Source organism: Chaetomium globosum, genomic scaffold, assembly GCF_000143365.1.
Source record: "Chaetomium globosum CBS 148.51 scaffold_11 genomic scaffold, whole genome shotgun sequence".
Taxonomy (NCBI): Eukaryota; Fungi; Ascomycota; class Sordariomycetes; order Sordariales; family Chaetomiaceae; genus Chaetomium; species Chaetomium globosum.
In genome coordinates, this window is record NT_165986.1 from 90,886 (window position 1) to 103,929 (window position 13,044).

Genomic DNA, 13,044 nt, shown 5'->3' on the forward strand with positions numbered 1-13,044 from the left:
CCGAAGGTAACAACGGAAGGGGTTGTACTATTTCTTCTTCTTTTTTTTATTTTTCCTCGTTGCTGACTGGAATTCCTTCAGAGAAGATACATGGCAGCATGGCCTTTCACAACATTAGCCGTCACCTAAAACCCAGCGGGACGTAATCAGCCTCCAAGCAGCCAAACAAATTTATCCTTGCACGGCAAACAGCCGCTACGAAGGGTTTGGTCTCATGCTAAAACAATTGTACAATCAATGTTGTCCTAGCTACATTACAATAAACCTACTCAAGCAACGGCCCCTTACCCTGCTCCTCTAATTCGGCACCCTTGCCGCCGTAGTTGGCCGGCAGCTTCTCCCCCAGCGCAGCTACCTTGCTGTCGGCAAACTCGACAGCCAGGCTGCCGCCGTTGGACATGGGGTGGAACTTCTTGATGGTCTTGGGGGCGACGAAGAGCTTCATGAACGCGTAGACGAAGCCCATGATGGCGGGGACGTTGACGAAGAACTTCTCCTTGAGCAGCTCCGGGTAGTTCTGCGCGAACACCTTGATGGTCTCGGCGCTGGCCGACTTGACCTGTGGCGACTGGCGCAGGAAGCTGATGGACTTGTAGTCGTGCACCTGGAAGATCTTGTACGGGTCGTACTCGGCCGTGATGAGCTTAGTCGCCGACGCGAGGTCCAGTTCCTGTAACGCGAGCTCCATCAGTGCCACTCGCCAGTCGAGGAACCTAGCAGAGGGGTTAGCAGATAGGCTAGCAAGAAGGCAGGTCCATGCCATTTCACGGCCCTCCTATGGAGGATGCAATCCTTACTCTTCCAGCTTTCCAAAGGTCTCGTCAATCGACTTGACGCCGCCGTAGATGTTCCAGGTGAACACCTCCTTGGCCTCGGGCTCGGTGGAGCCATCCTGCACGTACTTGGTGACATAACCCAGGCCGTCGAACTTGGTCTTGCTGAAGGCCTTCTTGACGAGCTCCAGAGGCTTGGTCTTGGCCCGCCACTCGAGGGTCTTAGTGAGCTGGTCCTTGGCCTTGTCCAGGTCGGCGTCGTTGGCATTGAGGTACTTCTGCAAAATGATCCGAGTCGGCACGTGAGTCTCAGGGTCGGCGAGCGTCACGCCCCAAATCTCAGGGTGGCCAGTGGCCTTTGCGGTGGCCCACAGTTGGGTGATGGGCGTTTTATCGTCAACGGGTGCCTTCTCGACGGGGGCCTCCTTCGTCTCGGCAGGTTCCTTCTTCTCAGCAGGTTCCTTCGTCTCAACAAGTTCTTTAGTCTCGGTGGGGGCCGGGACTTCCGAGTCGGCTCCGGCAGTGGCCGGAGTGTCCTGGGCACCCGATGCGTCGGGAGCGGCCGGAGCAGCCGGAGTTGCCGGGGTTTCCGAAGGTGCCGGAGCGGCGGTGGCGTTGTCTGCAGCAGCAGCAACAGCAGGTTCGGGAGTGGAGACGGTGTCGGGAGCAACCGTTGTGGGCGCAGGCTGCTCCGAAGGTTTCTGTTCGACGGCGCTCATCTTGATTGGCCGCAGACTACCAAAAAACGATTGTTTTGACGCAAGTGGAGGGTACACACGAATCGACGCCGTAAAAGCGGCAACGATTGCGAGCGAGGACACTCTTTTGTGGAAGTCGAGCTTGCGTGAGCATCGAGCTTGCTGACAATTTTGTGGGTCGTTTGTGATCTTGAGTGGAGCGGAATCGTCCGGAATTGTGCCCCGCCATAATTATCGGCAGCCGGATCTTTCCGAACAGATCGCAAGCGATCGATTTCTATCGAACCATTGCCCGAACAGGAATCCTAACCCTAATTAATCTGTGTCCATCAAGGAAGACGCACTTGGACACTCTTCCAAGCCTCCAAAAATCATCAACTCAACACTTTGATTTTGACAACCATCCATGAATGCATAACCATTTCCTAAGCCCGGCTCCCAGCCCTCGTGTCGGGTTGAACTTGCATCTCGAAACACCTCCACCAGTATGCCGTTGCCCGCCGTGTTGACCACTCGGGACACGTCGAGGGTGGCCCATTCCCCAGTGATGAACTCCCCGACCGTGTTCAATACCTACCTGGCCGTATGCAGTCAGCCGCGTCGAGTGGTTGTACAACCCGGAGAAGCCTCCGGACACACCATTCGCAACCGAGACCCAGACCGCGTCCTCTGTCGTGGGGAGCAAGAAGCTGATGTACGGTTGCCGCGCATTCACGAAACTGGCCGCATCGCCGCCTGCCGCCTTGTACCAAACAACGAATGTGGTGGGCACGGCGGCCGCGTTGACGAAGAGATGCTGTTCGGGCCGTCTACGCCGAGCCAGATACGGCCGTTTGCGGCGAAGTCATTCTGGCCCTGCGCAATCATGCCGATCGAGGCCGTGTACGCACAGTCCTGGACGCTGCGGCCATACATCTCTTCATCGCATGAAAATTAACGAGCAGCTCGCGCCGTGTCCCCCCCACGGCACAATTCAAGGTTGGCTTCTCGCAAGCTGATATTGCCTCCGCGCTTTGAGGGCCCTAGGTCTGCAGCCAGGCTCAACCCTATAGGCGCTGCTTGACAAACAACAGACACGTGAGCTGCAAGCAACATGAAGGCTGCAAAGCGCATTTCCTCAATCTCATGCTATCGCCGGTCTGACAATCCTGACTCGAGGACTCGGTATCAGTTTGGAAGACACGTCCCCCGTGGGCTTGACTCGGTGGAGTCCGCGCCCGCGTTGTTCCCGTCTGCCTTTCCGTGGAGCTGGTGTGTTGGCGTGCGTTGTGACGCGCTCACTAGGACACACAAGACACGGAAAAAGTGAGGATGACGAATGTCATTCTGTCCACCACCCCTATTCTGCGCAATCCTGGTATTCAACCGCCATGTATTGTCCACCTGCACGACTCACAAGTATGTTGTCGATCGATCACTGACAATGAAGGGACTCACTTACTATGCCCTGCTGGACAAGGCAACCCAGCTTCCCTTACGATACGCAGGCTGTGAATCTTGTCCCACTTCGTGGGTAACAAATGCGTGTAACTTATCAAAGGCAACGAATACAAAACTAGTCGTGGGGTTGCCTGACCGGTTTGAGCAACATGACTGGCCTTGGCCACTGTACTTGATCCGAGGGAAAGAATTCTGAAGCGAAGTCCATGATCTCAAACCCGAGTCTACCAGCACTTGATCAAACACCTCAACGCATGCCCACCCACCCCACGGAACGAAACGAAAGCCCTCCAGGATCTCGAAAATAAGAAAACCGATCTCGCTACCTCTCGCGGCTTTCCTTCCCGCCAGAGGGTACTGCAGTCCCACAACATGGCAAACGTTCCCAGTACCGGCGCTAGCTGCCCCGACGGTGGCAGCTTCTACATATGCGAAAACAACGCGACCGAGTTCGTTGTATGCTGCATCCTGGATCCCTGCGCCGACGACTCGGGCAAATGTCCTCACGACGGCCTCCGCCCAGCCTCCTTCAGTGGCGACAACCACGACGAAATCCCGGAACAAGAGTGCAGCAGTCTCAGCTCGAGGCAAAATGGTACGTCTGCGCCAACGACAAGACCAACTTCATGGGCTGCTGTGATCATGCAGATCCCTGCATTGCCGGAAGTTGTCAGCCAGGGTACATGGCGCCGGCACGACTCAGCTCCAACGTCTCTGACCGCGCAGCCTTTATCGAAGAAGTCATGAAGGCCGAGGTCGCAACATCAGCCTCCACCTCTACCACAGCAACATCAAGCATCGGAAGCGCCTCCGGTTTCCACACAGAGTCTACCACCGACACCACCAGCGCTGCGGCGGGCGGAACCGTAGGACTGCATACCGGCGCCGTTGTGGGGATTACTCTTGCTTCCACGCTCACCGCGATTGCCATACTTACATTCCTGGTCTTCAAATGCCGGGGTGGATGTGGGTTGCGAAGGGGCGGGCGGTGTCACACGGATCATTACGTGGACTCAACCATCATGGACTCAACCATCATGGACTCAACCATCGTGGACTCAACCATCATGTCACACGGATCATTACGTGGACTCAACCATCACCAATCATTTTCAGAAATCAATGGCCACTCATCGGCCAGCCTCACTAATTTCATTGGCGTCCTCGTCAGACGCCCTTCCTCACCTTCTCATCTTCTCACCGAAACCCTTCATGTATAAGAAGACTCAGAATGTCAGATAGCTCCAGAACTTCTCTTTCTCTCTTCATGGACTTCTCGAGGCCATTGAAGATTATTCTTATTAATACACTTGGTTTTGCCGGTTCCCCCGGCAGCTGATTGTTCAAGCCCTGGAATTCCAGCCCTTGTAACAGGTTTCCTTGTGGCCGGGCGGCTCCGAAGGGAACACCCAAAATAATCACACCTGGCGGTAAGTTGGACCCATCAAACTCCAGAATAACGACAGAGGATAAGGCAGAGTCGGTCTGACCAGGACGTTAATTAGTCTCAGAGCTTCAAGTGGTTGCGCCGGGACAGTTTATCACGGGGCCGGTAAATGGCCCGATTTCGCCCTCTGCGCAATCCTTCGGTCCCAGGCATCCATTCCGGGAAGCGTGGATACCAGAACCGACCGTTCCTGTCTTTGTTGAACTTGATGGAAACCGCTGGACACCGTCAAATGGACGGGCACAACCCAGCGGCTACATGGCAAGATCATGACCTTGTTGAGGGCTTTCACAGACCCCGGTCGCACTTTTGCATTTCAGTCGCAACCGTATATGGGCGTCGGGGGTATGGTCCCAGCCAGACACGCGGTCCGCAACGCACTAACTATGACCCAGGCCAGCCCACAACTATGGTTTGGCACCGCGCGCCCCGGAACCCGAGACACGTTTGTCAATATATGCAGGCTTTCTGCGGTTGGCGCGAAAAACGGGAGGGGGCAGTGGGTTGTGGTTCATCTGGACTGTGGCCGGCTTGCATTCCAACCACTACTTAATATTGTTGTTTAAATGCACTGTCATTGTTCAGCCCCCCCTCCATTTCGCCAAGGGGGACCCGAGACTGTGGCGGATGCCTCTCATTAGCATTGTGCGATCTATCATCTGCAATATGCTATGTTAAAAAGAACCGCGCTCATGATTGAGAATGCAAGTTCCCAAAGTTATAAGGCCTGCTCATTCCACTCTTTGAAGTCTTGCCAAACCGTCACCTGGTTCAGGTATTGGCATATTGCCCTGTTCAGTGTTAGTGCATCTGGCAGCATCCCAATCACAGCTGACTACGAGTCTACGATACGATACCAACCCAGCCAGAACCTGACTGCCATATCGTCTAACCCACTGCGACCATGAAGATGCTGCTCTGGATCGCTCTCCAGCTCGGCCCAGCATGGGGGGCAGCACTGCCCGAAACCAAACCCTCGTTGGATCCGATCCCCCAACACATGTCTCCCTTCCAGCTCGGCGGCCACACTAAACCCGAGGACTACGGGCGGCCCGTCAACATCGACCTGGAAGTGTGGACAAGGGGCCAGACACAGCTGCAATGGTACGGCGAGATCACCGTCGACACTCCGCCGCAGAAATTGTAAGTGGCAATCAAACCGACCCATACACCTAGGTCTGGTACCTACCTCATCCCATTTCTGACCCCCCCTCACAGCAAACTCATCTTCGACACGGGCGCCTCGCTCATGCTGATCGCCCACAAAAACTGCACCACCTGCGGCAACCACCCACTCTACGACCCAACCGCGTCGCAAACCTTTTCCGCCCAGCCCGGCTACAAGCTCGAAGTCACCTTCGGCAGCCAAGGCGGCGGCACCACCTCAACCCCCGAAGTCCAAGGCGCCAACTGCACCGTCGTCACCGACACGGTGCGCATGGGCGGGCGCGGCCCGCCGGCCAGCGAGTTCCTCATCTGCGACAACTACTCCTCTGGCCTGCGCGACCAGCCCCCCGACGGCATCTTCGGGCTGGGATCAACCCCCTACGCGGTATGGGACGAGACGCAGGGCGCCAGCACCGCGTACTAGCCCGTGTTCTGACACCTAGCCGCGACGGGGCAGCTCCCCGCGCCGGAATTCAGCTTCTCCTTCGCGCGCGTGCCGCGCCGCGCGGGGGTGCTCACGCTGGGCGGCACGGACCGCTCGCAGTACGTGCCCGGCACGCTGCGCACGATCCCGCTCAACTGGCCGCTGTCGGAGTCGCGGTGGCGGTGGGTAGTAGATGTGCGCGGGGCGCGGGTCGGGGACGGGCCTATGTTAGCGAACTCGACCGATGCCGTCACGCTGGTGGATACGGGCGGCGCGACGATCATCACGCCGGATCGGGAGATGACGGCGGAGCTGTACGGCCGCATGTCGAGCGAGATTCGGCCGCTGGATGAGCGCGGGGCGTGGGGGGCGCCGTGTGGCGTGCTGGATCGCGCGGCGAGGGATGTCTTGGGGCAGAGGAAGTGCCTAAAAAGGATTGAGGTTGTTGCAGCTAAAGCTGCAGCAGCCGAAACTACATAAGAACTGTGAGTGGGCTTGTGCACAGGCCAACCTGCAGGGCGCTAGCCCTGCAGGTGCCAACACAGCCCCCCAAGCGCACACACAGATGCGAAGCTATACTACGTACAGAGGCCCTTCCCAATGCGGAAGTTGTGATACTTTAACATGGTGTTGATCCTCCTGAACAAAGCCTCCTTGATGGTCCCAGCCTGCCACGTGACCCCAGATCTTGTTGTAATTTCCATTTAGATCCATGCAGTCCAACCTCCATTTGTTGACTGATCCACGCCGACTGCTCCTATCAGACACTGCTCAATCGGCCCGGATCTTCCCTTCACGGAGAGGGGGAACGCAGAGACCCAACTGTTTGACGAACTGAGCGTGTTTCGCACCACTCAGGCCCTTTGTAAGGCCGTCAGCTACCATATCATCAGTGCCGACGTGGTCCAGTTGGAATTGGCCCATGGCCATGCGTTGGATTATCCATTTGTACCGCAGGTCAATGTGATAAGTTCTGGCGGTGTTAAGAGGGTTCAGGGCAATCGCCCTGGCGTTGGCTGAGTCGGTAAAGAACAACAGAGGCGCATTCTGTTGATACCCAGCGTCCTTCAATACATTGGCTACCCACAGTAGCGACAGCGCCGTAGGCGTCAAATTGATGAACTCTGCCTCAGTGCTCGACAGAGTGACGAGTGTTTGTTTCTTGGCCTTCCAGACCACAGGGCAGTTGCCGATCATGACAACGTGACCCCCAACCGACACGCGTGTCAACAGGTCGGTCGCGAAGCTGGCATCGCCATAAGCCCGCAGTTGTAGGTTTGAGGGCGTGATACCTCCACCACAGCGAATTCCAAGGTCGCGCGTGCCCGAGATGTATCGCCACAAGTGCTGAAGAAGTTGAAGATGGGCGCTCGAGGGCCCCGAATTTGCCTCGCCCAGTCGCATGGTAGTGTAGGATATGTCGCTACGAGTACCGTTTGCCAGGTAATTGATGGCGCCGACTTCTGATTGATACCCCTTCGTGGCTGATTCAACCACATCGTAGGTCTTCGGAAGATTGAAGCCGCCCGTGATCCAGGGAGTCTTTACTGCGTGGAGGTTCGTCTTGCCGAATCGCTCCAGGATCTTCGTGACGTAAGTCGCCTGATTGACGTAGATAACACGGTTGTCGCGATCGCGGAACACCGTATAACCAAGGAAAGTGCGGGCCTCGCCCAGGCACTTCAGCTCGAAGATGGAACCCAACACGTCGGCGACCTTATTGATACTCTCGACAGTCGGCGCCGCAAGAAGGAAGTCGTCGACGTAGATCAGAAGCAGGGCGCCATTTCCGGTATGTTTGAACATGCAGCCGTCTGTTGTCAACGGCTCAAAGTCCAGTTTCTTGAGCTCCGGAACGAGGGTCTGGTACCACCACAATGACGAACGTTGAAGGCCATAGAGGGCCTTTACGAGGCGGCACACTTTATCAGTGCCATCCTCGAACCCTGTGGGTTGCCGGACGTAGACATCCACGTCGTCAGGAACAATGGCGTTCAGAAACGCGCTCACGACGTCAAACTGGTGGCACTCGAGGTCCAGTGCAGCCACAAGGTTGAAGAAGATACGGACTGTTGATGCATGTACAACAGCTGAGTAGACCTCGTACGGCTGGTAGTCGCCATTCTCGAAGTTACCACAGACAACCCAGCGGGCGCGATTCCGCACCCAGTTGCTTTGGTCGTCAAACTTCTGGTCGAATACCCACTTGCCAGGGAGAACATTGGCGCCAGGAGGCCTGTCAACCAGCTTCCAGGTGCCAGACGCGATCAATTTGTCGTATTGTTCCTGGCAAGCAGGTTGCCAGTGCGTATAAAAGTCAGTTCGCTTTGACGCTTCCTTGTAAGTCTTGGGGATCTTGGCGTGGGTAGGTGCGAAGAGGTCCTTATTGTCAATCACTGACATGATCATCTCTGGCGCCTCAAGCTCAAACTGATCAAGATCCACGAAAAGCCCTGCAAGCAGTTTTTCAGCGGCCTCTTTGCCCTTGCTGTTGAGGGTTGAATAATAACCAGGTGGCAAGGCCCCTCGACGTGGGCGTGTCTCCTCAGTGTTGAAGATGCTGTCGTTCCGAACTTCCTGATCTTCCTGATCCACCATGCCTTCGGTGTCAAAGTGGTCGTCAGCCCCCGCAGGTTCAGGGGTCGGTTCAGGGGTTTGGAGGCCAGTGTCAATGTTCTCTGGCGTGTCGGCTTCCTTGTCAAGTACAGCGGAGTCCTCCACAATGACAGGGTTGTCGTCAAACTGCACCTTATTCGCAGGTGTAGGGCGGTCGACGACGTCGTGATCAAGGTAGACAACTGTCTTGAAGAACTCGTCCTCGTGGTAAACATCCTTGAAGGTTGCTTCGTAGATTGGCTCGTTGTCGACAGTTGTGTCGTCAGGCTCAGTCAGTTCCTCAATGAACCGCGCATCTCTGGCGCGTACAATACGCCCACTGCATTCAGTCGGATGCGGTAGACCTTGCCCGAATTGCCTTCGTAGCCACAGAGCTTCCCCTCAATGGCCTTTGCCAGCATCTTGCGGCCCTGTGGTCTAACCTTCTTATCGTGGATGTGGACGAAGGTGATCGCACCATACGCCCTGAGGTGGTGGATGCGTGGAATGCACTGATCCCGCGCGAGACCAAGCGACTCACCCAGTGTTTGCATAGGTGACTTGTCGTCTGTATTGTGGGAGGTTGGCAGGCGGTTCAAAACATGAACAAACGCCTCCTCCGCCAACGGCCAGTATTCTTCAGGAAATCCCGCCTCCAGATTCGCAGTGCGGGCGCCCTCAACAATGGTACGGCCTGCGCGTTCTGCCATTGGGTTCTGTTGCGGACAGTTTGGCGATATGGGTGTCAACTTCTTGCCACGAGCAAGACACCAGTCCCTCAGCTTATCCATGCTGAACTCGGTGCCATTGTCGACATGGATCTCTTGGACTAAGGTCCCTGATTGTACCTCCACAAAGACGATATAGTTGGTAAGCGCCGTGAAGCCATCCGACTTGCTTCCAATGGCGACATACCAATGGTAAGCAGAGTACTGGTCAACGATGTGGATGGCGTGATTCTTCCCGCCAATGCCAGTAGGCTTGTGTGGAATGGAGTCGACGTGGATGCGCTGCAACGCGCGCGACACTGCGGGCAGTTTGTCGTGGGATATCAATTGCTGCGACTTGCCAAGATAACACCACTTGCAACGATGGCTACCTGCATCGCGGGTGTTAATCTTGATACCTGCTTGCCTGCAGGCTTTGATAACTTTGTCCATTGACGCGTGCATCAAACGACGATGCATGACTTCGTAGTCAATGGCGGGGAGAGCCAGATGCTGAATGGCAACCAGGACGACTTCAGTACTCTGGACCGGAATAGAATTTAGTTTGAAGACCGAGATGTCTCCAACCCAACCGAGCTGTGCGACTTCCTGAGCAGGGTTGTCCTTGAGGATAAGACGGTCAGTCAGACCGTCAAACACCGCCCCACGGCGACGCAGTTGCCCGGTTGACACGAGATTGAGAGGCGTATCCTTGGAGTAAATGGCGTTGCGGATGGTCAAGTTGGTAAGGCCACCGCACGACCGCTCGCATGAGAGAGAAACCACACCTCCCAGGGCGTGATTCGAGGTGCCGCCATTTGCAGAGGCGACTTTAACAGGTTGATCAAGCTCAGACAGGTCGTCAAACCACTTGGATTCGTTGAATACGCTGTTTGAAGCGCCCGAATCTAGGCAAACAGTGTCCCGAGTGATCTTTGAGTCTGCAGAGATGGATCCAACTACTGCAGAGGCGACGACTTTGTCTGCAGCCTCAGAGGGCTCAGCACCGTCGTCAGCAATGTCAAGGTTGTAGACATCAATCGCTGTCATCAGATGGACGGTGTTGATCAAGGCATTGGCCCTATTGTTGTTGACGCCGTTCATGACGCCTGAGTCAAAGTTGAATATGCCACGGTTGGCGTTGTTGTTGTTCCCACCATCAGGCGTACCGCTGCTGTTGGTGTTGCAAGTGTTGCTTGACGCGTCGTTTTTCTTCTTACGCGCATGGTATTCCTTCTTTTTCTCTGGGTGCACAACCCAGCACTCATCATTGCCGCCAGGATGGTGTAGTTTGCAGATGTCGTGGTACGGGTGTCTCGGGGTGCTTGGATGGTATTTACCGCACCTGGGGTCGCCGCAGAGTGACCCTGACTGAGCGCCAGCTTGTTGTTGTGACTGAGGCCGAGACTTTTGCTGTCCGGCTTGCTGATTGTTGCCCTTCTTGGCGGTTTGATTCGACGTGGCCGACATGTTGAACATGGTCTGTTCGTTAGCCTTAGTCGTGACGAGGTTGAGCAGTTTCTCGTAATCCAACTGTCCAGTCTGCAGTTGGAAGCGAAGCATGTCGACCCAGTTGGCATCGTATGTCTTCAAACCCAAAAGGAGTTGCGCCTGTAGGAACCTGTCTGGAAGGTTGATGCCCACGTCCTTGAGCTTCGCAATCAGGTAATGGAAACGCGAGACGAAAGCGCGCAAGGTGTCGTAGTTGCTGGCGTTGATCTGGGAGAGTTCCCACACCATACCACACCAACCTTCGTCGGACATGCCTGTCAAGGCTTTGCAGGTCGCAAGGTAAAGCTTGTATGGGTCGAAGTCGTCCTCGGCATACACGTAGCCGTTGCTCTTGATTATGTCCCTGACCGGGGCGACTGACTTCGAAAGAGCCGCGTATGCAACAGTCTGTTGGACGCGGAACTTGTTCTTCTTCTTGGACGACGCATTCGCGGGAGGCTCAACAGCCGTACCATCGAGGAACTTGGTGATGTTGAGAAGGCGAAATGCGACACGAACTTCCAGCTTCCACTCCTCCAGGTTGTGGTCACCCTTAAGTGGAATGATGGTAGGCACTGTGATCTTGGTCAAATCGAGGTCATCATCGTCGCCGTCGTCGATGATGTCGTTGTTGGCCGGCGGGAGGCCAGCCAGAGGGTTGTCGTTGTCGGGCATTTTGACTTGACTGGGAGATCGCGCACTTTTAACTTCAAAGTAGGCGACAAGACGATCCCGACGCGTTCAAACGCTTGTTTGAATGCCCTGTCGAGAGAGAGAGAAAGAGATGCGGTTGACTGGCGCGACTGACTTTGCGCAGTCTTCCTGACGATGGTGGGGGTCTGCGACCAGGCCACCAGAGAGCGATTCAGCCGCTGCAAGCAACCAAAACACCAAAAGAACGCGGCGATATTAATCCCCTGACTAAAAGAGGGCTTCAATATTGCCAGAAAATGAAAAGGGAACACAGAGGAAAACGTGAGGGCTCATAACCTCTTGGGGCAGAGGAAGTGCCTAAAAAGGATTGAGGTTGTTGCAGCTAAAGCTGCAGCAGCCGAAACTACATAAGAACTGTGAGTGGGCTTGTGCACAGGCCAACCTGCAGGGCGCTAGCCCTGCAGGTGCCAACAGGATGTGACGTTTGTGTTGGGGAGTGCGGAGCGGAAGGTGGAGGCGGTGGTGAAGAGGGAGTATGTGAATGTGGGCGAGTATCCGGGTATGCCGGGGATTTGCCGGGGCGTGTATACAGATCCGGAGCGGGTGGCGCGCGAGCTGATCCATGGCCGGCCTGCGTGGATCGTGGGTACGCCGTTGCTGCGGTCGTATTATACCGTGTGGAATGGCGTGAAGCGGACGCTGGGGTTTGCGACACCGTCTCATCGGGATAAGGCGTGAGTGCAGAGTTCGGTAGTGGTGAGGGATGTTGTTGCCTAGGTGCAAGGGGTCGCTTGAGTCTTGACTTGGAGTGGAAAGGGGTCAGGAGTCAGGGGCACTAGTTGCCGACACCGGATGATGCAATACTTAAATCACTCCTTTCTTTTACTCAGGCTCACGAGATATTTTGGCTTGCGGTCTCATGTGAAACAGTTGATCACCAGTGCAAGGCTGAGTTGACGGGACCAAAAGTGGTCGGCTGACAGGGACGCGCGATCAACTATTGGTCGCCTGCCACTTCGATGTGCCCCTCCCACGTGTTGTCTGCATCCCCCTTCCCCCTCCCACGAGCTGCAGCTCATAAGGCAAGCGATCACAGCTCAGGTAGGGGACTTTACGAAATTGTCTGAAAAGAACCATGGCTGCCTTTCCTTGGCTTCCTTGGGTGTCCCGCGCCGAGCCCAGAGGCAAAGGTGTCTCAGGAGGACAACACTGACCGAGTGCACCTGGGGTCCTCAGGTGTTTGAAAACGGCGTCGACATGGTGACTTTGTCGCAAATAATAGTCTGGACATGTTAATATAAGGTGAAGATGAAGGGGGGCCATGGGAGACCGACACAACTTTTAACTTCCTTTTTGCGCAAACCTGAACCAAAACCTTGATCCAACTGAACAAGTTAAATCCCTCGAAGAAAGAGTCAACTCCCCCAATATCAATACCACACGATTCCAGCATTCATTCTCATCACCCCGTCCCGAATACTTAAAATACGGGCAGCACAACAACAGAAAACACCCACCCACCAGCCCAGTAATCCATCCCCGCATCCCGGCCCCCAAGATGACCCGACGGCGCGGCCTGGTGCAGTGGACGGACTGGTGCTCTACCTGAGGGCGCCACGTCACCTTCTACAGCTACCGCTGCCACTAC

At 55.6% G+C, this 13,044-nt stretch overlaps 4 protein-coding genes across 4 annotated transcripts; 2 read left to right on the forward strand and 2 right to left on the reverse strand.

The window, feature by feature from the left end:
• Window positions 1-265: 265 nt before the first annotated feature.
• On the reverse strand, window positions 266-2,386 carry CHGG_11078 (uncharacterized protein; the record flags this gene model as incomplete). Its single annotated transcript, XM_001230253.1, has 4 exons — window positions 266-713; window positions 798-1,508; window positions 2,111-2,160; window positions 2,285-2,386. The coding sequence occupies 4 exons, from the start codon at window positions 2,384-2,386 to the stop codon at window positions 266-268; spliced, it is 1,311 nt and encodes a 436-aa protein (XP_001230254.1).
• Window positions 2,387-3,283: 897 nt separating this feature from the next.
• Window positions 3,284-4,631, forward strand: CHGG_11079 (uncharacterized protein; the record flags this gene model as incomplete). Its single annotated transcript, XM_001230254.1, has 3 exons — window positions 3,284-3,506; window positions 3,560-3,877; window positions 4,417-4,631. The coding sequence occupies 3 exons, from the start codon at window positions 3,284-3,286 to the stop codon at window positions 4,629-4,631; spliced, it is 756 nt and encodes a 251-aa protein (XP_001230255.1).
• Window positions 4,632-5,262: 631 nt separating this feature from the next.
• CHGG_11080 (uncharacterized protein) lies at window positions 5,263-6,429 on the forward strand (the record flags this gene model as incomplete). The annotated part of the gene is made up of 3 exons (XM_001230255.1): window positions 5,263-5,501; window positions 5,577-5,910; window positions 5,983-6,429. The coding sequence occupies 3 exons, from the start codon at window positions 5,263-5,265 to the stop codon at window positions 6,427-6,429; spliced, it is 1,020 nt and encodes a 339-aa protein (XP_001230256.1).
• Window positions 6,430-6,720: 291 nt separating this feature from the next.
• Window positions 6,721-11,417, reverse strand: CHGG_11081 (uncharacterized protein; the record flags this gene model as incomplete). The annotated part of the gene is made up of 2 exons (XM_001230256.1): window positions 6,721-8,437; window positions 8,875-11,417. 2 exons carry the CDS (start codon window positions 11,415-11,417, stop codon window positions 6,721-6,723), a joined length of 4,260 nt encoding a protein of 1,419 aa, XP_001230257.1.
• Between the last annotated feature and the right edge of the window lie 1,627 nt (window positions 11,418-13,044).